Source organism: Lontra canadensis, unplaced genomic scaffold, assembly GCF_010015895.1.
Source record: "Lontra canadensis isolate GAN:19392208 unplaced genomic scaffold, GSC_riverotter_1.0 scaffold32, whole genome shotgun sequence".
NCBI classification, from domain to species: Eukaryota; Metazoa; Chordata; class Mammalia; order Carnivora; family Mustelidae; genus Lontra; species Lontra canadensis.
This window is the reverse complement of record NW_022631026.1, coordinates 11,175,112-11,201,801: the sequence shown is the minus strand read 5'-3', so window position 1 is coordinate 11,201,801 and position 26,690 is coordinate 11,175,112. Positions and strand designations below refer to the sequence as shown.

Genomic DNA, 26,690 nt, shown 5'->3' with positions numbered 1-26,690 from the left:
TGTCAGGAGACTAACATCTGAAATTCAGCGATTAATGCTGCTCTTAGCTGACTGGTATCAACATTTCCTTCATTTCCTTATTATTTTTGGTGCTTTTATCTTCAGATTTCCTGTTCTAATTTTATAGGTCACCTCAAATCCTTCATGAGAATAGATGGGGCATAAATTCAATTAAAACAAACCAATTCATTTTCAAAATCTTTCAAAACTATTCATTAATTCATTCACCCATTCATTCATTCACTCACTCACTCATTCAACTTACCTGGACTATTAGCACCAGGCCTTGTGTTATCTTTTGCATGTACATCATCAGTCTATTAAAAGAAAAGGTTAACAAAGGGTAGCAAGTGGCTAAGTAAGGATTCCAAATAGGTATCATTTTTTTAAAGGGAAAAATGTATCTAACTTTAGACTGCATTTCAGATGTACGTCTTTAGAGTATGTAGGCAAAAACATTCTTCAGATTTAGAAAACCCTTTATTAACTGTAAGTCTAAGACTAAGCAATTTTAAATGTAATAAAAATGCAAAGGTGGCTTTTAGATTATATACTTATAATATACAACACACCCTTATTTTATAAAGGTAAATCTAAGAACAGCGGAGGAAAAAAACACTAGGTAGACACATGAAATTTATTTTTAGGAAAATAAGGAACCTCAAGAAGACACTAAAATATTATTGAAAACAGCATCATTGTATCTGAAATTAGATCTAGGTATATATATTATCCTACTCATTTATCAAAATTACATCAAGGAAGATGATCATTAAAAGTAACTCTTATAGAGGGGGCACCTGGGTGGCTCAGCGCCTTCGGCTCAGGTCATGATCTCGGGGTCCTGGGATCAGGTCCCGCATCAGGCTCTCTGTTCAGCAGGGAGGCTGCTTTCCCCCTCTCTCTGCCTGCCTCTCTGCCTACCTGTGACCTCTCTCTCTCTGTCAAATAAATAAATAAAATCTTAAAAAAAAAAAAAAAAAGTAACTCTTACAGAGAAAAAAATAAAAGCCCATCACTTATTCTGTGCTCTCATGGCCTAACCTTTTGCGGTCACTGGGTGGACTTCTCTTTTCTCAGGTACAGTATCTGGCTATAAGTATCACTAAGAACCCAAGGTTAAGCTAGTTTATGTAAGTTTTATTCCCCACAAATGTTAACAGTGTAAAGTACTCACTCTAATGTGGTTTTTCCCAAGCCTTTCCCAGAGTCTGTCAGTTTTGGGATTCACCGGGACAACCACATGGTGTACAGTGTCCGGAACAGAGTCTTCTCCTTTTAAATCAACCCAGGTGGGAAAATGCATTATCTTCTCAGACAGCTTCTTCACATCAAAAGAATGCAAAGTAGCAGAGCAAACAATCACCTAAGAGGGAAAAAAAAGTTTAGATCAACTTTTATTTTACAGTAATAATTCTACCATATGAATACTAATGTGGGCCCCAAAGTATGTTAACCTGGAATCTACAGATGAGTTTAATACCGAACCCTGCAGCAGCAACTGGTGACAGAACTCTGGGCCGGTTAATCTCTCTGAACTACAATCCCCTCGCTCACAGTCCGTCCCCTGGCTCACAGTGAGTCCCCTCGCTGCTACAGAAATCATGCCATCGATTCCACGAGGTCCAACGAAGACTAAGATGAAGAGGTTACTGTTTGTTCCCTTCTCTCCCCCTTAAAGCCTCTTCTACCTCTCAAATTCTTCCTAGGAACTAAGGGTGAGAAAAATAAGAGTAATATTTTAAGAAATAATGACAACAGCTGTTTTCAACAGCTCACGATATTGCCCCCTCAAACAGGAAGCAGCCCTCACAGTCCAGAATATAAACTCTAAATGCTCTGTAGAAAAAAAACAACTAAGAATTTTTTACTTATCATCTTCTGTGGCACCTTATTTCCTCAAGTTCCCTTCTCCTTCATTTCTATGAGCAGCTTTCAAGACGTTTCTTTGTGTGTACTATTTACTCAGGTAATAAAGAAAATGTTTTATATAGCAGTTAATGTAATCAGAAGACACCAAAACAAAATGTAGAACAAAACAAAATAAGCATTAACATATAACAACTGTCCACATGTATTTTAAGATGCATCGGTCATTTCATACCTGAAGTCTTTTCCCATCAGAGGTAATTTGAGGAATCTGATTATGAATCCTATTTATAAAATCAGAGTAACCTTGGGAAAGAAGCCCATCCTGAATGAGAAGCAAAGAAAAGCATAAATTTTTTAATCAATACCTGAATCTTTCTTTTGTAAATCAAATGTAGAAAGATAATGGGAATGTATTCATAAGCATACATATCCCCATATTCTCAAAATGATTATTTCCCATCAGATTAAAACAAGTTATAAATTCAACTTTAATTCCATGTGACTAGAATATGAAAAAGCCGACCATAAACAATCCAAAAACTATACTCCAGTATTCTAGAATGAATACTAGAGATGACAGTTTCTACCACATATCCTTAAACATATGATTTTAATATGAAAAAATGAAGACAAAAATCCTCAGTACTAAAAAACTACCTCATACTGAAAATACTTTGGAAGTATGTCTCAAGAGGTTCCAAGAAGATGGAGAGGAGAAGGGAGTTGAGGGAAATTGGAGGGGGAGGTGAACCATGAGAGACCATGGACTCTGAAAAACAACCTGAGGGTTTTGAAGGGGCAGGGGTGGGAAGTTGGGGGAGGCTGGTGGTGGATATTATGGAGGGCACGTATGGAATGGAGCACTGCGTGTGGTGCATAAACAATGAATTCTGGTACACTGGAAAGAAATTGAAAAAATAAAAAATTTTAAAAAAAAAGAGCTTCCAAGACATTATTGTTCTTAGACTTCACATTGTGCAACTATGACATGAAAAAATAACTGTAATGTGTAAAATAATCTATGTAGCAACAAAGATAGCTATTTGGAGTAAAAAACAAATCTACATATCTAGTGATAAGAGTGGTTAAATAAACCATGAAATATCCATATAATAGACCACTAGACAGCCTTTAAAAACTATTCACAAATAAGGACATGAAATACTTAAGAGACTTTATTAAGAAAAAAAAAGTTTTCCTAGATTCACATAACTTGATTTACCATGTAAAATAGTATTTATATAAATACGAGGAGTGGATGAAAATATACCAAACTACTAGTAATGATTATTTCTAGGTATTGGAATCATGACTGAATAGTGTTTTTTTCCATCATTTTACGTATTTTTATCTCCCAAAACACAAGCAAAAATTTTTTTTTAAAGTACGACTATATTTCAACATACAGCTTCATCCAGGACCAGGAATCTAACTTGGGATAAGTTCAGCTTTCCAGTTGACACCAAATCATCTAGTCTTCCTGGAGTGCCAACGACTATATCTACCTGAAAAATATCAAAAGCACCTAATGAAAACCAAACCACTATTCTGATCACTGTAAAAACAGCAACAAACGGTTGTTTACTTACGGTGAAAACACTCACACTGAAGCAGCCATCATCAGCTCGAAATTCTCAGAACAAGAACTGCAGATAATGCCCTATTACCAAACCTGTATTTGGTTTGGAATTAATGTAAAGATTTTGGATAACTAATTTTGACATCCTTAACCATTACGTACAGTCTAATACATAAAATTTGTATTATGTGAGTGAATGAATTTATGGGAACTCTGAAATCCAACCAGGATTCAAATGCCAGCTCCACAACCCAGCTGTATAACCTCATCTCTTCTACTTCCAACTTTCTTTTTTTTTGAAATGGGCAACACCTTTGGCGATGCAAGATGGCTCTGACAACTGATACAACACCATGCTAATGTTTTAAAACTACTGTTATCATCTCATGACCACGAAAGGAAACACTACTACTATTATTATTCCTTTTTTTTTTTTTTTTTTTTAAGTAGGCTACATGCCCAGTGGGAAGCCCAAAACAGCCCCAGTGGGGCTTCAGCTCATGACCCCAAGTTCAACACCTGAGCTAAGATCAAGAATCGGATGCTTCACTGACTAAGCCATCCAGATGCCCTAAATATTCATATTTTCACATGAGGAAACTGAAGTTTAAAATACTGAAATCACAAGAACTTAAATGATACAGCTTATAAGTATCCAAACTGGAATTTCAAACTTGGTACAAATAAGAGAAAAGGTCTAACTCAAGAATAAGGTTTATTTTAGCTTTTTATTATAAAAATTCTCAAATATACTCAAAGGGAAGAGAATAATAAACCCCACACCAGTACAAACAATGAACAGTATTTTACATTCACACATGCATCTTTTAATCAAGTTCACAGTGATCAGGAATATGGGTTTTAAAGTAAGGGCTACCTAGGGGCTGTAAGATGTTGGGCAAGTGACTTAATATTTAGTATAAGTCCTCTTCCTAATCTATAAAAATGGGGAGAGTACCATTTCATTAATACTGATAACTATAAGAAAGCTCAGTTCAATGTAGAGAATATTGCCTCAAAATATGAAGATAAGGCCTGTTTAATGTATTAAGAACCAGCTATGTGCCAAGCACGGTGACAGGTCCTATACACAGCAATGAACAAAATATCCTTCTGATTCTTTACTCTTTACTAGAACATCTCCTTACAATAGGATTCCAATCCACATGTGAGTCTCCACTCTCTCAATTTCAGCAGCTAAAGTCAGCATGAAAACTCACTTTATGTGAAATATATACACTAGGTCTCTCCGGTTTAAAAAATGGTAAGCTGGAAAAACCTGTATAATGGCACCAATTACTCCTCTGGGCCTCAACTGCACATGTTGCTTAACTGTGCAACCTTTTAAAATTGTAAAAATTACACAGTTCTACTCTCTCACTCCAAAGCTGACTTTAGCCCAGGACAAGACACAACACAGGACCATGGCTAGCCAGAGGATGATGGGAGATCACAGGAGGAAAGATGGAAAGAGCGGAAAGAGAATGTATTAGATTTCCTAAGCAGAATGAACCTGAAGGTGTCAAGAAAGCCACAGAATAAAACTACCATTGGATTTAGCCAGTACCAAATTTTAGATATGAATGACAGAAGCATACAGAATTCCCTAAAATCTCCACAGCTGGAAAACAGGAGTTAAGAAACTTAATAACTTCTGAGGAAAATGGATTTGGGTTTGAGGAGCCAAGAATGGAAATGAACATTAAATCTCTTACAACCACTAAAAAATATAGCACAGCAAATAAGAACATATCAAAGCAATATTACTATCTTAAAATAGTATTAACAAGTACAGTAATAGGATTCCTTGCTTTTAATATGTCATACCAGGTCAATCTAAACCACACAGCATAAAATTTCATTTGATGGGGGCACCAAAGGAACTGAAAGAAGTGGACATAATTCCTCGCCATGACTCAGTATCAGGTGGGTTAGATTAAATAATAAAATATTTAGGGAAGGAAATGGAAGAGAAATTTGAAAGGGACAAGTTACTTCATACATATAAAATATTTTATGAAGTCCTATTTATATCTAGCTCCACAGGATTGATGAGCCCAGTTAAGAATATTACCTAATAATAAGGATCCCAGCCCTAGCTTTGTCTTCTGTAACTGCATGCCTGCGCACCCTTTGTAAGACTCCCCTGACCCATATCTGAACTCATCTCCCTCATCCTGAAGCCAGAGCTTATCACTTTTCATCCTTCCCTTGGGTCACTGCCAAAATGTCCACATTCTCTGCAATCCACTTGATTTCCATTTCTATTCTTAACTCCAGTTTCTTTATCTCCAAAAGAAAGGATTCTTTTTTTTTTTAAGATTTTATTTATTTATTTGACAGACAGAGATCACAAGTAGGCAGAGAGGCAGGCAGAGAGGGGGGGGGGAAGCAGGCTCCCTGCTGAGCAGAGATCCCGATGTGGGGCTTGATCCCAGGACCCTGAGATCATGACCTGAGCCGAAGGCAGAGGCTTAACCCACTGAGCCACCCAGGTGCCCCAAAAGAAAGGATTCTTAATTCATGAGAAAGCAAGAAGAAAATCCTGAAGTACTCAAAAGGTAAACCAAAAAAAAAAAAAAGGTATGCTGAATTTTGCATGAGGGGTTTGGAAGAAACTACCGTGCTGTATACTCTTGGGAAAAGAAAAGACATACTTGCAACATGTTTTTGAACGAATTTTGTTTTGATCTTGTTCTAATTTCAGACTCACTTGATTTTTCTTGAAACACAACAGAACTACAACTGCCAAAATGACAGCTCATAATGTAACCTCTTAAAAATTAAAAGTACAACTTACCCCATTATCCAAAACAGAGAGCTGATCCCGTGCCGCAACACCTCCAATTATCAGAAGCTCCCTGAAATAAATACCATAATGATAACATAGAAAACGATTCAAGCTGGCTGTATTGTTTGACTTGTATCCATTTCTTTTCAGTGGAAATTAAGGGTGAGTTAAGTAACTGAGAAAGAATATACAACCAGAGGCTGGAGAAGGGTGGAATTTAAGGACGTCAGTTGCAGCAGCCGCATAAATGCTAGAATAGGCCGTGCAGAGGAGCACGTGAACACTCGAGACCCAGAAGACACCAGTTCTCATTCATTTCCGTGTCCTCCTGTACTAGGCTAATTCCCAGGGCTCCAAAATCTGCTTCCAATCTACCTTCTTGAACATTTGTGGTTGCATGTGTATAAATTATATCTCTGAAATATATAAGTATCAATTGTTAAAAGTGGCCTCCAGATGGGATAACTAAAAACTGGGGAACTAGGTGAAATACTTATTTTTCACAGGATATTCTTTCACATTGTTTGAATTTTTCTCATTCCAAATAAATTTTTTTTTTAATGTTTAGGTTAAAAAAGATCACGTTATGCCAAGGCAATTCTATGTGGGGGAAAGAACAGCCTTTTCAACAAATGGTGCTGGGACAAACGGATATGCACATGCGAAAGAATGAGGTTAGACCTCTTCTTTATACTACACACAAAAATTAATTCAAAATAAATTACAGGTGCAATTACAAGACACGGAACTGTAAAACTCTAAGAAGAAAACATGGGGGTAAATTTTCATGACTCTGGGTTAGGCAAAGTCTCATCATATGGGACACCGAAAACAAAAGCAACAAATGAAAAAAATAAATCAGACCTCATCAATATTAAAAACCTTTATATTTCAAAGACACTATCAAGAGTGAAAATATCCACAAATCCTACATCTAATAAATAATATCATATGCATATCAGAATATATAAAGAACTCTGATAACTCAACAAAACAACAACCCAAATGAAAAATGGTCAAAAAATGTGGACATTACAAATGGCCAATATGCATAAGAAAAGATGTTCAACATCATTAGCTATTAGGGAAATGCAAATCAAAACCATAATAAGATACGATTTCATACTAATTAGGATAGCTACAATCAAATGAGAGATAAGTGTTGAGGATTTGGACAAACTGGAACCTTCACACATTACTAGTAGGAACATAATAATACCATGTTGTCACTTTAGAACACAGCTGGGTGGTTCCTGAAAACATTGAACATGAAGCTACTATATGATCCAGCAATTCCATTCCTAGGTATATATCCAGAAGAGATTAAATGATGTCCACACAAAAACTTGCACACTAACGTTCATAACACAGTGGCCAAAAAGTGGCAACAAGCCAAACGCCCTCAGTTAATACGCATAAGTAAAAACATGGTCCACGCATATAAATGGGATGCTTTTTGGCAATAAAAAAGAAATAAGCACTGATCCACACTGTGTCATGAACGAACCCTGACATCACGCTAAGTGCAAGTGGCCAGTCACAAAAGAACATGTATCACACAATCCCATTTATGTAAAATGTCCAAAACAGGCAAATCTACAGACAGAAAATCAATCAGTGGCTGCCTCGGTATGGTGAGGCCAAGAGGAAACCGAATGGCTGTTAACAGGTACAGTGCTTCCTTTGAGAGTGAGGAGAAAGTCTAAAAACGGTTTTGGTGACAGCTGTACAACTCTGTGAATATAACAGAAAAACTAAAAGCAACCAGAACACTTTAAAGAGTGGGTTGTAGGGTATGTGAATTAGATGCCACTAAAGCTATTCACGAAAAGATTGTCTCCTCCTTATAAAGCAAGCAAAATCACTTCCTGATATAGCCAGTAACTTCCGATCAGAAATATCTACCATGTATCTTCCTTTATTAATTTTATTCTTAATGACCACAGTCTTTTAAAAAATCCTAGAACACACTAAGAAAGTAGATGACCTTAACACTGAGTCTTGTAACACTACAACTACAAAAGTTGGCTTTATGGCTTCCTATCCTCATCTTCAACAATTTAGACAGAAGAAATACAAAACACAGAGTGCTTTCTCACCTATGAATGTCCATTACCTTGGCATATTGCCTAACCACGTACCATTCTAGAGCGGTTATATTTCCTAAATATGATAATATTAGATGCCAGATTATCTATATAGGAATCACCTGGAAGAGCTGCCATTCTTCCTAAAGAAAACAAAAAAAATTCTAATTCCTAACCCCTGGAAATTCTGATTCAAAATATCTAAGAGAAGAATAAATATCTAATATTAAATATTAGATATAGAATAAACAATATGTATCTTTAAATAAAGTCCCTAAGTTGTATCTTTAAATAAAGTCCCTAAGTTCCCAGCTTTGGAAACTATGATCCTTAAATCTATCATTTCTTCTGCTACAATACCAATACTCTTTTCCACTTTCCTTATCAGTCATATTTATCCCTATAAATTTAGCAGAAGATACACACATAGCCCAATCTATCCTTGTGTACAAAGCACTGTAGGCTTGAGGAATATAAAAGAACAGCCCTTGACTTAAGGACTACAAAGCTAAGTTGGGATGAGCAAAACTATGCATATTTAAAACAAAAACACTAACACGTGACAGTGTATAAGGATTAAGGTGAAGCACACAGAGTCAGTGGTATCCAAGGAGGGAGAAAGGATTGCGCTGGTGCAGCTAGGCTAGCCTCGCAGACTAGGACTTGAGCTGGGTTTTCAAGGAAGGCTCATTCATACAGAATACCAAAATAAGTAAAACATAATTTTACCTTTTTTTTTTTTTAATTTTAAATTTTACCTTTTTTTATTTGACAGAGAGAGAGAAATCACCTACGCAGAGAGGCAGGCAGAGAGGGGGAAGCAGGCTCCCCGCTGAGCAGAGAGCCTGATGCGGGACTCAATCCCAGGACCCTGAGATCATGACCGGAGCCGAAGGCAGAGGCTTAACCCACTGAGCCACCCAAGCACCCCTACAATTTTACCTTCTTAATAAATAGATTTTATTATTCATCTTCCCTTCCAGTCCCTGACAATAGGTATGTTAACCTTTACACATAATTACAGCACAAAAATCCATTCATGTTAGCATTTTACATTCTTTCAAAACACACTCTCTTATGAAGAATTCCAAGTCCCTGACATAAAGCAGGGTTGTTTTCCTACAGTGACTTTCCCTATCATATCTCCAAGGCATTTTACCCCATTTATTCCATTGTTTCTCTCCCTTTCACACAATCCCCACACTCCCACACTTAATCCTGTGAAAGCAGACTGTCTCACTGTTATGCCCCTGATCCAGAGCCTAAGACCCCACACATAGTAGGGTATTCAAATAATTCCCCAATGAGTGACATATGCATCAATCCTCAAAACAAAACTAAGAATTATTTCACCTAAAAAACTGTATCAAGTATAATTTATCCCTAAGTTTAACTTATAAGAAAGATCAGTATTAAAAAGATGGTCCTGGGGTGCCTGCGTGGCTCAGTCGGTTAGCATCTGCCCTCAGCTCATGTCATGATCCCAGGGTCCTGGGATCTAGTCCTGCATCTGGCTCCTTTGGCAGGCAGGGAGCCCGCTTCTCCTCCTGCCCGCCACTTGCTCTCTCTCTCTCTCGTGCTCTTTCTCTGACAGACAAATAAATAAAATATTTAAAAAAAAAATGCCAACAATTCCAAATTTCTGAAATCAGACAGCGGTGATGCTGGCACAACCTGACTGTGCCAAAAACCAATGAATTGTACATTTTAAAATGGTGGGTTTTATGGTGTGAGAATTATGTCTCAATAAAAAAGGTAATTAACAAAAATCAAGTAACAAATCAACTCACACAGTAGTTTATAAAGCATGGCCTTCCTCAAGACAAAAGGGACTGCTACTGAGCAAGGAGCTCCACAGATCACTTCACTTACGGTCTCCTTCCAGGGGTTCCGGGAGCCCTCCGACTAGGCAGTGACCAGGGAAAGCCCAAATGGAAAGTTCTCATTCCTATGAGACAGGCTAGACTCAGCTTCCCCAAACTGTTTACCAACATGTAGGAAACAGTGATATTTTCTATACAAATGAAGTGATGGATCTAACAGTGAATGAAATGTTCCCTTAACAAAATTAATTTCTGGGCATGGCATAGTCAGTTAAGCCTCCAACTCTTGGTTTTGGCTCAGGTCATGATCTCAGGGTCATGATCGAGCTCCGCTTGAGGCTCTGTGTTCAGGGAGGAGTCTGCTTAAGATTCTCTTTCCCCTCTCCCTCTGCCCCTCCGCACCCCCCACCCCTGCGTGCATGCATGTACTCTAAAATCTTTTAAAAAATACAAAATAATGGAGTGCCTGGGTGGCTCAGTGGGTTAAGCCTCTGCCTTCAGCCCAGGTCATTATCTCAGGGTCCTGGGATCGAGCCCCACATCTGGCTCTCTGCTCAGCAGGGAGCCTCCTTCCCCCACCGCCCTCTGTGTGCTGCTCTGCCTACTTGTGATCTCTGTCAAATAAATAAATAAAAATTTTTTAAAAATACAAAATAAAAAATTAAAATTACTGATATTGTTTTGCAAACCATGGCATTTCACGTAAGAGAAAAATCTCAATTTACTCATCTTTGAACAAACTTATCAAACAAGAGTTTTAGGGGTGCCTGGAAGGCGTCTGACTCAGCTAAGGTCATGATCTCAGGGTTGTGATGTCCAGCCTTCTATCAGGCCCTGGGCTGGGAATAGAGCCCGCTTCAAGAGTCTCTCTGCCTTCCGCCACCCCACCTCTCCCCAACACCGACCCCAACGCGGGAGCACGCAAGCTCGCTCTTTCTCTTTCAAAACAAAACAAAACAAAAATATATAAAAAAAAAGTTTTATATAAAAACTACTTGCTACTATATATCAAAGTTAAAGTTCCACACTCACACCTGTGCGTATGTGTGCATACTGAATTTCTACCTCATTTTTTTTCTTACTCTTCTTCCAAAACACCTCAAACCTAAAAACAACAAGGCATTTGAGCACAAAAGGAAGCTTTACCTTAATTTAGGATTATCAATGTACTTCTTAAACTGCTTGACGTTGTTCAAAGTTTGCTCAGCTAACTCTCGGGAGGGCTCGACGATGAGAGCTTTTGGAGCGTTGGGGAGAAACTTCGTTTGTGCCACCTGTGCATTACCTTAAGAAAATGAAAACGATGGGAACATGTTCAAATCACATCTCAATACCTTTACTCGTAAAGCATGAGCACAAATATTCCAGTATCAAAAATTCCAGTAACTGTCAAAAAACTACAGGACATGGTCATAAAACAAAATAAAGCTAAGATTCCTAAAATCAACTATAGCTTCTTTAAATTTACTTGCAGTGATTGCAACTGATCATATGTTTTGTGATAAAGTAAACAAGCTATGAAATGTTATTTACTTTAAGTAACTGAAATAGATTAGCCAACACAATGGTAAGAGTATGAGCTTTCAAGTCCAACTGCTTGGGTTTAAATTCAGTTCTACCACTTACTTGCTGTGTGACCTTGGGCAAGTTACGTCAAGTCCCTATTCCTCGAGGTCTTTGTCTGTAAAATGGGAAGAGTACTACCTTATAGGGTTGTGAAGATTAAATAATCTATGTAAAGAACTTAACACAGTGCCACAGCACTTAATAAGCACAATTTTATAAATACTAGATACCATCACCATGATCAGGCTCCCCAAAATGCCTAAACAAAACCAAATACTCAAGAGTTTATGAATCAGGTTTTGAAACTGAATTTTACTGACGTGTTAAGTAAAGATGTGTGACTAAACCAGCACAGGGAGCACGTGTAACTCACTCACTAGGAGAAGCCTCCTTACTGGAGTTTTTGCCAGTACCCCATTCTTGCAATTCTTACCCACTCAGAAGCAATACCTGTGTGCTGTGATTTGACAACACAACTATCCGGTGCCTTGGAAAGAGCAACAAAACCGTCTTTTGGTGGAAACTTAAATTCTTCTTCACCGAAGTTAAATTTTAGTTCAGCATTCTACCACGGAAGAAAGGGAGAAGATGAAAATTCTTAACCTAACAGCGAACTAACCAGTGCAAAATAAAGCAGATCAAAGTAGCTTATAATCATAGCAACATTTTTCTGATTACCTTCAAAACACAAGCAGGAAAGAGGGCTTGGTTCTTCATATGTGGTGGTATTTCAAAGGCCAGACCAAGGTCTTTTCCTAAAGAAAAAAGAGGGAGAGAAAGAGACTGAGGAAAACAAAATGATCAGAAAAGAGCATCCGTATGCTCACATCATCAAATCTCTCAACCCACCCACACTCGTGTGTTTCCGTCCTGCCCCCACGGCTAACCTGGGCTGCGTAATGGCAAACTCTTCACTTTTTACTTCACTCCGACAAGTGCCCCTTCTCCCACTCTACATTTGTCCCCTGATAATGGATCACTTCCATTAGGCACTTCGACGAGACAGCCCATGGCACACAACCACACTGTAACATTAAAACACAGACAACCTCCTTGAATCCACATCTTCCTCTATCTTCTATTTTTCTTCTCCCATGTGTAGTAAAACTCCCTGATTTCCACTGTCACTGTGTCATTTCATTTCATCCCATTCTCATCACTGAAGTGACTCCCAGTCACACTCCCCCAACTTACCCATCAAGCTCACCAAAACAGAGATCATGAGTGATATGCACTTGCCAAACCCAGTGCTTAATGTTCCTCTTTCTTTCTAGGCTACACCCATCGGAAGCACTGGATATAATCTGATTCTTCCCTCCTTCAAATACTTTCATCACGTGGGCTACAGGACTTCAATCTCTCGATGCTCCTCCTCCGTCACCTCTGCTAAGATTCTCCTCAATTTGCTGAGTTCTAACCAAAAGAATCCCCAGACTCGGATCCTTCCTACTCCTTATCTACTCTCATTCCCTAGGTAGGGAATCCAGCCTTCTAGCTTGAAGTATCATCTATAAGCCTTTGTCTCCCAAAGCTGTACCGCCAACCCTGATCTCCTGCCTTACACATCTGGCCACTTATACTTGACTTCACCACTTAGATGTGTAGTAAGTATCTCAAATTTAATATGCCCCAAATACAATCCCCAGCAACCCACTGGCCCCCTATCTACCGCTACCACACATGCCATTCTGTTTTTAACACAGAAGCCATGAAACAGTGAAAGTGAAGAGAGAGGATATCAATTCTCTCTCTACTCAAAACCCCAGTGGCTTCCAATCTCACTTAGAAAGTTTGTATCATGGCCTAAGAAGGCCCTGTATGGCCTGGCCTCACTACCTCAACTGACCTAACATTCCACCGCCCTGATCCATGCTCAGTGTGTTCCAGACCCACTGGCCTCCTCAATGTCACTCAGACACCTCAAGCACACTTTTATCTCAAGGCCTTTGCATTTACTGTTCCCTCCGCTTGAAATACTCTTTGAAGATTTTTGTACAGCCCACCACCAAACTCATTCAGATTGCTACTCAAATGGCACCTTATCAGAGAAGGCTTACTGACCACCCAGTACAAAGTAGCATACCCCTAGACTATTAGCACCCTCCATCCCCTTACCCTGATTACACTCCTTTCAATGTACTTTTTCCAACCTAACATATCCTGCATCTCTCTTTCCCCACCAGTAGGTAAGCCACAAGATGAAACAATGTTTGTCTACTCCATCCTCTGTTCTAGATAGAGCACCTCCTGGTGTGCCTGGCATTGAGTAAATGCTCAAAACATACTGGTTCAAAAGAAGGGCAGGGAGGGAGGGAGGACTGAAGAAGAGGGTAAGAGAATTATAAATCACAAATATTGGGTATCTTACCTTCCCTAACAAGACAACCCATTGAAAGCTTACCATTTTTGGAGAATTTGACATGCCCCTTATCTATATCGAGGTAACATCCAATGGTATCATGCATAGTGAATTCCTAGAAAAGCAGAAAGTGCAGTGCTATTAATAGAAAGAAAAATCGTAAATTAAAGCTAAAAGTTCAGGGGTGCCCGGGTGGCTCAGTGGGGTTAAAGCCTCTGCCTTCAGCTCAGGTCATGATCTCAGTCAGGATCCTGGGATTAAGCCCTGCACCGGGTTCTTTGCTCAGCAGGGAGCCTGCTCTCTCTGCCTGCCTCTCTGCCTACTTGTGATCTCTGTCTGTCAAATAAATAAATAAAATCTTAAAAAAAAAAAAAAAGCTGGAAGTTCAGTACAGCTGCATCAAAAGCAGTCAGTGCTTCAAAATAGTTCCTTGAAGCCCTAATGGAGGTGTTAAAAAGAGCCTATTGGGGAACCTGGCTGGCTCAGTTGGTGCAGCACATAACTCTTGATCTCTGGGTTCTGAGTTCAAGCCCCATGCTGGGAGCAGAGATTATTTAAAATAAAGTCTTTAAAAATGAAACAAATTGCTTATTATAGCATATCATATATCATAGCAGAGGCATCTTGATAGGCTTTTTAGAATCAACATGATATCCAGGCTTATCCTCCTTACTACAGATTAAGACTTGACAAAAAAACATTTAGATTCACCACAATTAAAAACAAGAAAAGAGAAGAACATATACATTCAAGTCAAAGTCAATATCAAAATAGGTGAAAATAGAGACAAAGTAATATACTTTGGAAAGATTAATAAATGGCGTAAGAAAAAAATATGCAGCTCATTTTAAACATTTCTTCACAGAAATCCAAATCTGAACTTTGTGTGGAAAATGTTCAGAAAATTCACCTGAATTTCACAGTCCCTTTTATACTCCTAGACACGTCACAGTGATCAAATAAGTACACAAGAAAAGTTACTAATGCTACGATTAGGTCGATAATACAACTCACCTCTCCGTAATTATCAAACTGTTTATTATGGGATTTCTTTCCTGTTCCACCAAAGCCAAATCCGAACTTGTCGGTACCTAGATTTTAAAATGTATTTTATTTATGTGGTTAAGAGTAAAGATAAAACTAAAAGCTCCGTACAAATCTAAAAATCTACAAAAACTCTATGCATCTATGCAGTTTTGTGTGGTACATATTGCTGCATACTAACTGTACTGTGACTTCCCTCATATTCTTAACCTTCTTCCTCCTGTTTTACACTGTAATAGTATATATTTTTTAGTACTTCAAATCTTTTTGGAACACAGTGAGGTATACATAGATTTATTATTTCCAAGTCTTGAAAATAGCAACTTGTGTAGTTAAGATTATTTTGCTCCCTACTATCATAAAATGTCAATAATCCACAAATATAAACCAGGAAATTCAGTTTATTTCAGAAACACTCACCTAGGTCTAAGGAAGCCTGCATGGAAGACCACCCGACTCTGCATAATCCTTGGTCATGACAGGACACTTCGTAGTAGTGCTTCCCTAGAAGGGCAAAAATACTGTGAGATTTATACACACCTATGAACCATTTACCATGAAGCCCCTTCCCCACGATTTGAATTACAATTTGTTATGTTCCAAATGAAGAACTATAGATCTTTTTGTAACATTAGAAATCTTTTCAGATCCTTGATTTAAAGCTACCTGAAGAAAGTTCATGTATTAATACATTACTTCACAAGTTGATACAAGTGCAAATGCTATTTAAATACCTTTCGTTAACCCCTTAGTCGCTCTGCATCCATGCCACTCCTTCACTTCTCTGCTCTGACAACAAAGACCATCGGACCCAATTGCTGGATTTGAGAAAAACACAAAAAACCATGTCAGCACAGAGTATATAAGTTAAGCATCCTGAAACGAGTATCATTCAGTCTCACCAATAAAATAATTGCTTCACTTGACTTGTTGCCATGTTCCAGACACTGAGACTTACTGATTCCTGAGTAAAAAGAGCTTCCCCAAAAGTATTTGCGCTTATTAACCTCTTGGAGGGCCTTGGCCATGTAGCAGACTAGTTCCTGTACTGTTATCTGTTAACTAGGACAAGATTTTAGGGCATCAAGTCTGGAAAGGAATCAACACAGAACCCAGTCTCACTCCCACTGACAGTGTAGCTGTATCACCAACACAAATGTGTCTAGACAACCATTCTCTAGAGTTTTAAAGGAACGGATCCTCAGATGGGACACAGCACTCACTCATCAATACCTGTGGCTTTGATTTTAGGCTTAAATTAGAGCTTCAGCGAATACTACACTAAAAGGAAAACAGGAAGTATCTCTGGCTTGTTTCCCAATCCACCAATCCAGATCCATTAAGAGAAAGCAGGACAAAGACAAATAAATAAAACTTGTTGTTATTTGCTAATATTAGGACACTAAAAATTATGTCCTATTTGGCACCTCGTGGTCAGTCACCACACTTATTAGAGCTTACTGACTCTAAAAGAAAGCACACGGCTTTTGTCTGTACTGGAAAGAAACTCTAACTTCTGTCCTGATTCAGGCTTATAACCCATATTCAGCACCTGAATGTAAAACAAACTTTCAAGAAAAGCATCTCATCACACATCACCAGAAATTAATTTATTCAAAGTATAAATCCTTATTCATATGGGTACTACATTCCATAACTGTGAACTTTTTAAAAAGTTCTCCAAGCAATGGCAAATCCTTAAAATTCTTATACTTAAAATTCTTATGCACGTATACAGATATACACCTGATATAAATTGAGGTCATATGGTGGACAGCAGCAATTTGCATGTTTTTGTCTGTTTTGGGCATGATTCCTCTTGCCCACTCTCTATTTCTTTGCATTCTGCTTTTCTGACTCACCAACACCTGGTGGAAATTTCTCCAAGTCAACACTGCAGTTCTGGCTCACTCTCTGTAGCGGCTACACAGTAGTCCTCAGATACAACCTCATCTGTGTCAACCAATCTTTTAGCAAGAACATTCATTCTGTTGTCAGTTTTTTACCATTACAAATAATGCTGCACCAAACAACTTGATATGTGTAGCCTTATATACTGGCACGCTTATTCCAATGGGCTAGACCATCCAGAAATAAATACGTATTTTTAATTTTAATTGGTAATGCCAAACTGCTTTCCAGAAAGGCAGTAATTTGTTAGGTTGGTTATCACTCTATTCAGTTCTTACCAACCAAATGGGTATAAAACGAAATCTCACTGAAACGTTAACTCCCATTTCCCTACTATCTATAAACATTATTTTTGGATGTTTATTGCCATTTGGATTTGCTCTTCGGCGAGCTGCCTATTTGTATCCTTTGCCCACTTTCATTATTGGTGATCTTCTTACCAAAATAAGTACCTTAATCTGCTACCTATGCAAGAACCCCTCACCAGTTCACAAGTATTCTTTATAGTTCATCAGCACTGCAAGTGTTCTCTCTGTATTTTTTTTTTTGTGAGCTATCTTTTCCACATATGTATTTTTTTTAACTGTGTACAAATAAACCTTATCTTTTACAATTTCCAAGTTTCCTCTTTGGATTAGGAAAATTCCCCCACCTCAAAATTATACATGTACTTTTCTATATTTAAATTATATACATATGGGCACCTGAGTGGCTCAGTCCGTTAAGTGTCTGCCTTTGGTTCAGGTCATGATCCCAGGCGCGGGGGATCCAGCCCCATGTGGGCTCCCTGCGAAGCAGGGAGTCTGTTTCTCCTTCTCCCTCATCCCTCTCCCTGCTGTGCTCTCTCACTCTTGCACTCTCTCTCTCAAATAAATAAAATCGTGTTAAAAATAAATAAATAATACATGTATGTATATTTAAATCCTAAGTACACACAGAATTTGTCTCCAATTACAAATTAATTTTACATTGCTCCAGACGGAGCATCAATTATGCCAGCATCCTTACTGAATCAATCATTCTTTTTCCCACTGAAATATTGCTTCCTGCATGTCAACTTATCACATATACTAGGACATATTTCCATTATATTCCAATGACTTATTTGACTATTCCTATGTCACTACTCAACTACTCAAATACAGCAACTATATTCTAGTATCTGGTAAATTAAATCTTCATTTAATACTATTTTTTATTTTCATTTTCACCATAAATCTTCATTTAATACTATTCTTTTTCATAATTTTCCTGGTATTCTCAGGTAATATTAAAAACAAATTTCTCGGGGCACCTGGGTGGCTCAGTGAGTTAAGCCTCTGCCTTCGGCTCAGGTCATGATCTCAGGGTTCTGGGATCAAGCCCCGCATCGGGCTCTCTGCTAGGCAGGAAGCCTGCTTCCTCCTCTCTCTCTCTCTGCCTGCCTCTCCTGCCTCTCTGCCTACTTGTGATCTCTGTCAAATAAATAAATAAAGTCTTAAAAAAAAATTTATAAAAAAAAAAAAATTTTCTTACAAATAAGCTGCTAAAATCTATCTACTTACCAAAAGCAGATCCTCTGTCATATGGGTTCATTTGCCATTTGTTGAGCACTAAAATTAAAATAAGTCACACACAATCATACGAAATTAAAAACACTCTCTAAAAAATAAAATATATTTTATGTGATACCGAAATTCAGATTTATACCTAGATTTAATATGATTTTACAAATTATTTGGAACATACAAGTAAACATTTTGCTCTTTTTAGTAAAGGCAAAATTGAAAGTGAAAGCCAATAATTATTGCCCTTGGGCTAAAGCCTTTTCTCCTCACTTGCTTCACAGCATTTGGTAGTAGATGGCACTGATCTCTGTCGTAACTGTGAAGGAACGGATAAAATGAAGCTTTGGTAACTAAATACGTTGAAATAAACGACCAAGTTGGGCCCCTGGGTGGCTCACTGGGTTAACCCTCTGCCTTCAGCTCAGGTCATGATCTCAGGGTCCTGGGATCGAGCTCCGCATCGGGCTCTCTGCCTGCCTCTCTGCCTACTTGTGATCTCTCTCTCTGTCAAATAAATTTTAAAAATCTTAAAAAAAAAATTTAAAAAAATAAATGACCAATGTATCAGGATCTAGTTAAGTATCACTGTGTCATTTTTAAAAGAAAAGCAAGTCCTTTACGTCAGTATCACATTCGAAAGTCACAATTTTTTTCCCTCCTCACTTGCATGGAACCAGCATTTTCCTTCTCTAAAACATCTTAATAGTCTATGCATAACCGAAGAATTGTATTAGCTAGAGAACTCTATATATACTCTATATATACTTCAGGCCTAACTTCCTGCCCAAGGCAGAAATCTTTTCTTGATTACTTGTGGCCCAACAATATCTACCATCTGCTTAAACACTCTGATGGGGAAATAACTTACTCTTGAGGTTCTCTCTCTCATTGCTCCTTCTAATTACTAGTAAGTTCTTAAACAGAAATCTTCATTAAATTATTTCTAATTAGTCCTGGTTCTTTCTGAAACAGTTATTTTCTCTCCAGATCCCTTCAATGATTTTACAATCATCTCCTCTCTTCTGTACTTGTTTCTCTATGTTTAGACCTCTACCGTCTTTACTCCTCACAGGCCATGATTTTTGAAACTACTACCTCCTCTGGAAGCATTCTCTTTTACCGCCACCTTTCCTAAATGAACTATCCATTAGCTCCTAACTATCCATTAGCTCACAATTTATTTATGAGTTTATTCTATGAACTATGCAACATTGTTACTTTCAAATTGCTGAGAAATGTTGATCTGGCAAGTTCATTCCACTTAAGCTTGCTATTTTGTCACAATTGAGTTCTGTACCATGAAACAAATGTGACTTAAAATACAGAACAAATTTTGTCAAAATATAACAAAATAGAACCATTTAATGAAAGCAACACAATTTACAGATGAGGAAACTGATGTAACATTATCCAGGGCATAGACGGGACTGGAAATCCTAGTAGAAGGATGGATCTCCAGGTAAACTGGACTAAACACAATGCACTTTCAAATTTACACTTTACATTTTAACTTCCTGGACTCCTTTCTTAAAGGAAAAACAATGCATGCCTCCTTCCCCTGTGGAAGAAATAGGTCCCACCATCATGGACTCTAATTCCACCAATTTTTTTTTAAATCCTCAATACTTATGTAAAATACTGTACCAATTTATCTTCAATATTAGACATAAAAGGCATTAAGAAAAACATTAAAATAACTAAATATAATTTCCAAAATGCCAGAGTTTTCTCAAAGAAAGCACTGTTAGTATTTTAGGAGAGACAATCTTTCACCATTTATGCTGTAAATGGCATTTAGCATCCCTGATTTCCAGGGCACCAAATGCCAACAGCCTTATCCCCAAACACTGACAATAAAAATGCACACTCTCACCTCCCATCTGTCAATCCCAGGAATGAGCATTACTATTTTTACATCGAAGGGAAATATTAATACACAAAACTTACCTGAAGCACCAGTTTTAATTGTTGTTTTTCCTTTTTTGCCTTCCTGTTGGTCTTTCAGAGTTTCATATACTATCTGGATAACTGGAATACTGAAAGCCTAGCAAAGAAACAATAGTTCTCTACATTAGTATTCAATATTAATGACAATTTAACAATCAATGTTACAAAAGTTACACATGCGCATTAAATAATTACATATTCCAGATTGCTACTCTAATTTCATTTGCCCAAGTCCAAAATACCAGCAAGATTAACAAAAGAGTTGATTAAGTGAAGGAAACAGGAGGCAGCTGACAACGTAAAACCATAAACAATGGGGACTTTCAGAACAAACCTAAAGAGGAAAAATACTGTCCGGTCTGACGAAGCCTGGTCCAGGCCAATAAGAGAGCCACCTCTATTTGCAGCCTCTTTATTACTAAAGCCATTGCATTAAAATTCAGAAATAAATACAAATACTAAAGATACTGCAACTCTTTATCCAAGATCAGTTTATATCTGTACTAGTCTTAAGCCTATACTCCTGCAGATCTTATTTCAGAATTAGCTGCCAACTAAAATATCATTCTCAGTGGCAAGCAATCAATTCCTCACATTTTGGAAATGGTTGTTTTATTAAGTACTCAAAGTAAAAACTACTGTTCAAACTCGCTTTAAAAATCAACTCTTACAAAGTAAGTCAACTTAAGTTCATTACTTACACCAGTTTTTCCACTTCCTGTTTCCGCAGCCTAAGTGGGAAAAAAATAATTGAGCTTACAAATTAGATTGTCAATTTAAAAAGTCAAATTAACATGACAGTATGGAGAAATCTTTAAGACTTGACCGGCTACTATAATTTTCACAGTGCCTCTAGATTCCTCAGGTTTCTTCAGTCAACTGTGACTACTGCCAATCTTGTCACTTCTCCCCCATCCCTCAACAATCTGCTCTCCTCTCTTCTTTCCCATTGCTACCATTCAAATCCAAGCCCTCATCATTCTAATCTAGATTATTACAAAAGTATCCCAGCAGAATCTAATCTCTAAGCTGTACTACAAACTGCTACCAAATCAGCCTTCATAAATACATAGTTCTAACGATGTAACAGCCCCACTTAAAAATTTCCAGTGACCCCGGATACCTGGGGAGCTCAGTTGGTTAAGCGGGCTAAGCATCGGATTCCTTGTTTTAGCTCGGATCATGATCCCAGGGTTGTGGGATGGAGCCCTGCATGGGAATCCAGTCTTGGTGGAGACTGCTTGAGATCCTCTCTCTCCCTCTCCCTCTGCTCCTCCCCCACCCACAGCTCATGCAGGCATTCTCCCTCTCTAGAATAATTTTTTTAAAAAATTTCCTATGATTCCCCCCTGCTAACAAATACCAATTCTTTAACGTGACACTTGAGAAAGAGTCCAAATAATCGGACCCACTACATACTTCCCATCTTATCTCAAGTTATACACGCCCCGCCCCCCCCACATTTTATGCTACATCTGATTGAATTACTCTGGGATCATATCCTGCATTCTCCTACTCACAGTTTTTACTGATATAGTCTCTACTTTCGGAGCATTTCTCTTTCATCTTTCCTTTGTCCAAAATATACCTCCCCCAAATAGAGCCACTTGTATGACAGACACTTCTCTGTGTACCTGTCTTAATATGCTACTGGATTTAAGCTTCTCAAGGGTACAGACTGCATCTTATTCATCTCTGTGTTCCCCACAACTTCTGCCTCATTACTCTGAATACTGTGTATGTATCCTCAATGTGAATAAAAGTAATTTGGTGAAAATACCATTTCTAAGCCTATGGAGCTCTTCAAGTGGGTCACAAACTGCCACAGAATTGTGTGTCCTCAGCTCCCAAATACCTCCCCAAAAGCAAACATACCATAAGTACATCACCGCCGCCAAGGATCAAGGGGATAGACTCAGCCTGGATATCAGTTGGGAGACTAAAAGAATATTTTGAAGAATTTTAGTTAGTAAAAAGAGAACCACCTATGCTAAATAAGTTATGTTAAATGATAAACTTAAAAGAGAATTTTATTTGGTAAACAGCACCAATCTCTTCCAGCTAAAAATATATCAAAGTTGAAAAAGGAAGCTTTCTATAATTTAGAGAATCTTAAAAACTGAATTTTAGTTACTCAACTAGATTCAAAAATATTTGGTAAGATCACTAACAACTGTTTAAATTACTGAACACTGTTGTCACAGGTACATTTAAGCTTTATGTACTTACAGCCAATCCATCTCTTCTACGGCTTGAGCAATCTCGGGCATAACACCCATCTCTGAAAATAAAAACGCACTTTAAAAAACTGAACATACTAAATGTAAATAATATTGCTTTTAAAATTACTGTCCAAAGAAAAGGGAAGAGGTTTTGGAGCGTAGCTGTTATTTAGTACCTCCAGAGTATGGCACCATTGAAAAGAGTACATAGTTAACAGAGAAAGACTTGCGTTCAAATACAAACTCTTCCTGGCAACATGACCTTGAGCAAGCTCTAGAGCTTACGAAGCTATAAACCTGTTTTCTTCTGACAAAATCACTAATGTGATCTAGGTTGTAGAGCCACAGGAAGATTGTGGATAGTGATATGTGATGCATCTGACACATAGTTGTCCCTCGATACACAGTAGCCACCTGTGAGTGTTTCCTTCCTGTGACTGGTGAAAAAGCTGGAGAGGTTTCTCAACCAACACTTTGGTTGTTTTATAGAAAGGTAACATGGAAGTCATGTGCCTTGACTATTCCAGGACCACCTGATTAGCCTCAGCGATCCGAGAAAAGTGAGCAGACAAGTGGAGAGAGGGGCCCAGCCTTACTGGCAACCATAATCTAACTCTGGCTAACTAAAAATGGAGGCGCCGGGGTGAAAACTCGGGTAACTGGAAATCACACCTGAAGAACTATGGTTCTTCACTGTTCAGGTATTTGAATAATTAATTCACTTTGAAGCCAGTCTTAAGATTGTTTCTGATTGTATTTTGTCCTTTCTCAAATAGTTACACATGAAGTAGGTGGACTGTGTAAACCTCTTTTCCAAATAAGTGATTTTTTAAGTCTGCATTTACAAAAATGAAACTTTTATTATCACAAAAATACACATTTCTATTAAAAAATGAACAACACTCAAACATTCCTAAGCCCCAGAGATAGCCAATTTGGAGATGTTTTATTTCTTGTAATGTGAAACGGCACAAATCTACACATTGAACATATGCACTGGAAAAACAGCTTTTTTGTTGCACATGAAAGGAATCATACTAGCAATTAACACAAGAGGTACAACACTAAAACTTCGGTACCTAGTCAACTCATTAATACAAATATTAACGATAGGGGAGAGTATGAAAATCTTTTTCAAAAAAGGCTTTCCTACCTCTAAATCTCCTCTGGGAAAATCCACAGATCAAAAAACTAATGAAGATCTGAAGCTGTATATCCAAGCAGGCCTTTCTAAGAATTGGTCCCATTAGATCCAGCTACAGCCTCACTCTAAAATCCACAGTGCCTGAAAAAAGGTAAGTGATGCTCTTAAAAAAGCTGCGGAGTCTACGGCAAGCCGAAGTCGCTCGTCAAACTGTTGGACGGCAAGCAGCAACCACAGACGCTTTCAGCAAATTCTAGATGCTCTGTTCCACTCTGGTCATGTTCTCTGCATGCCTGCTTTGGAACCATGTTTTCTCTAAACAGAACACTTTGGGGTGCCTGGGTGGCTCGTCAGTTAACCGTCTGCCTCTAGCTCAGGTCATGATCCCAGAGTCCTGGGATGGAGTCCTGCCTTGGGCTCCCTGCTCAAGAGGGGTCAGCTTACCCCCCTCCTTCTGCCTCCTGTTCATAATCTCTCTCTCAAATAAATAAGTAAATAAAATCTTTTTTAAAAAATAGAACACTTTACTATTTAAGGGAAAAACAGGAAAGCTCATGTTCTGTGATTCCATGTCTTGACTTCCTATCACAGACTCTTCCAGTCCTTTACCCTAATAGTGGATAGTGATATGTGATGCATCTGACATCCTGAAATCTGGGCATGCCTCCGGCAGAAGCAAACCTATAAAGTGACCATCTGGAACAGCTCTGCACACCGGGGCTCTAGAATCTTGTTTTCGGGGGAGCTGGGGAAAGAGAGCCAGGCCAGCACTCCAGGTGGGCGCCGCTTTGCCTCCTCTTCGAAGATCCCACACACACAAACCAGAAACCCTCCCTGGTGACTTAAAGGTGTGGAATTCCTCGTGTTTTTATAGGAGTGAAGGGAAGAAAGTACAGCGCCCTGCTCCATCTCAAGTCCCCCCAACAGGCTGAGGCCACGGGAAGATCACAGGCCCAAAGGGATACAGGCCTGTTGCACACACTCCGCGCCCTTCCTAGGCAGGACGCCCGGGGCAGCTCCGTAAAGCTGCGGATGTAAATAGGACGACGACGAAGAGGGAAAGATCACGACTCCGGGGTGAAAGAAACCACCTCGAATGACCGCTGGGCATCGAGCAGAGGGTCGCGGAGCCAACAAAGAACACGTGAACTTGCAAACCGTCCGCTGCGCCAGGGGCTGCGGGCGACCATGCTTCGGCCCGTCACGTTACCGCGGCCGGCTCGGCGTTTAACAAACAGACGCCTGGCGTGTGCCTGGGGCTCTCGGTCCCGCAGAGGCCTGGATCCACCCGGGCAGAGGCAGGGCGGCCCGGTCCGCGGCGCCTGCCCACGCGCGGCCGCCGGTCGGCCGGGCCGGGCCGAGCCGAGCCGAGCCGAGCCCGAGCACCGCTGCCACGTCAGACCGGCAGGAGGCCTGGCGCGGCGCCGCCACCCCGTTCCGCGGCCGCGGGTCCCCGGGCCTGCCGGCCGGCCGACAGCGCAGGACAAAGACGACGGGGAGCCGGGGGGCGCGCGGCCGGGACCCGCGGAAAGAGGCACTCGCCAACCCCGAGGCGCACCGGCCAGGCCTCCCCGAGGCCGCCGCGGGTCCCCCCCGCATTGCGGACACCGCTGCGGACAGCTCCCTCCCGGACCGCGCCGCACCTGTCCGCCCCCACGGCTCCCGGCCGGCTGCCCCCGGCGCCCGAGCGCGGATGGAGCCGCTCGCCCCAGCCCCTCCCCGCTCCCAGGACGCACCAGAAAAGGCCGCCATCTTCGCCGGGTCGCGCGCCGCTCCGCTCTCCCTCCCTCCCTCCCTCCGCACAGACACGCTTCGCAGTGGCAGCGCGCGCTTCCGGCTTGCGGTCTGCGGCTTTCCGAGTCCGGGCAGGACCCCAGTCCCGGGAGAACGGTTCCGGCCGAAGAAAAGGGCCGCCCGGGAGCGCGCCGCGCGTGGCCCGAGGGCAGCAAGACCTCTTCGCCTTCCACCGGGAGCCAGGACCGGTCGTCGTCATTAGCCGTGCTGATGGTTACCGTTTACTTAGAGCGTGCCATGGGTCATCAGGACCACTTTAACACACATGAGGAAACAGATGTTATATGATGAGGGGCACCCGGTGGCCCAGGGTGATCTGAGGGTAAAACAGGGCCCTCTCTGCGGCCCGCTTCGTCACCCCCAGCCTCTGATGATCAGCGGGGCTTTGTGGCGTGTGAAGGATGGAGGAGACGCACTGAGCTCATTGCCCAGAAAACCTACACCACGGAGTGCCTGTACCCAAGACATCCACTCGGTGCCTTTAATGGAAGGTCCCCAACCTCCCTGCCCCGGTGTTCCACGTGGTCCCGAGCGTTCCCAGGTTATCTGACCGCCCTGAGGCTTTGACTCCTTCCTCTTTGCAGGGAGAGAAGAATGAGTGAGGGTTTAATGCTCCCCACACCTCCCTCAGGTAGTGTTAGTGCTTTTAGAGGAGGACAGAAGAGTCAGGAAACTTAAGGAACTCGTCTGAGGCCACACACAGCCGCTCAAGGGCCCGTGGGATCTGAGCGCCCTTTGCTTCAGGGCAGGTGCCAGCTGTACCACCGTTAGGCTGCCCTGGGATGACACGGAGGAAAGTGAACCCCTCGGGCAAGATGCGCGGATGGAGTTAGAGGTGCTGCTGCAGGACCCCCGCTTCCTGAGCAACCTGTGTAACCTGCACAAGTCTGGGCTTCGGGGCACTCACCTGTAAAACAGCCAGGAATAGTAGCACCTGCCTTACAGGGTTGTTAGGAGGATTCCATAAAACAGGTAAAGCACAGCGCATGGTAAGGATTGGCAAG

The 26,690-nt window shown here is 40.2% G+C and overlaps 1 protein-coding gene across 1 annotated transcript in view; it reads right to left on the bottom strand.

Moving 5' to 3' along the window:
- Nucleotides 1-25,721, bottom strand: part of DDX1 (DEAD-box helicase 1) — a 32,817-nt gene extending 7,096 nt beyond the window's left edge. The window contains exons 1-18 of the mRNA XM_032866874.1: nucleotides 25,629-25,721; nucleotides 22,756-22,807; nucleotides 22,402-22,465; nucleotides 21,228-21,257; nucleotides 20,527-20,623; nucleotides 18,577-18,624; nucleotides 15,856-15,939; nucleotides 15,542-15,625; nucleotides 15,092-15,168; nucleotides 14,120-14,192; nucleotides 12,397-12,473; nucleotides 12,169-12,283; nucleotides 11,299-11,437; nucleotides 6,252-6,312; nucleotides 3,279-3,377; nucleotides 2,105-2,194; nucleotides 1,178-1,366; nucleotides 266-317 (exon numbers count right to left, since the gene is read on the bottom strand). Of these exons, the coding sequence (XP_032722765.1) occupies nucleotides 266-317; nucleotides 1,178-1,366; nucleotides 2,105-2,194; nucleotides 3,279-3,377; nucleotides 6,252-6,312; nucleotides 11,299-11,437; nucleotides 12,169-12,283; nucleotides 12,397-12,473; nucleotides 14,120-14,192; nucleotides 15,092-15,168; nucleotides 15,542-15,625; nucleotides 15,856-15,939; nucleotides 18,577-18,624; nucleotides 20,527-20,623; nucleotides 21,228-21,257; nucleotides 22,402-22,465; nucleotides 22,756-22,807; nucleotides 25,629-25,644 (1,447 nt within the window). The 5' untranslated portion in view covers nucleotides 25,645-25,721. The remainder of the gene's footprint in view (nucleotides 1-265; nucleotides 318-1,177; nucleotides 1,367-2,104; nucleotides 2,195-3,278; nucleotides 3,378-6,251; nucleotides 6,313-11,298; nucleotides 11,438-12,168; nucleotides 12,284-12,396; nucleotides 12,474-14,119; nucleotides 14,193-15,091; nucleotides 15,169-15,541; nucleotides 15,626-15,855; nucleotides 15,940-18,576; nucleotides 18,625-20,526; nucleotides 20,624-21,227; nucleotides 21,258-22,401; nucleotides 22,466-22,755; nucleotides 22,808-25,628) is intronic.
- Between the last annotated feature and the right edge of the window lie 969 nt (nucleotides 25,722-26,690).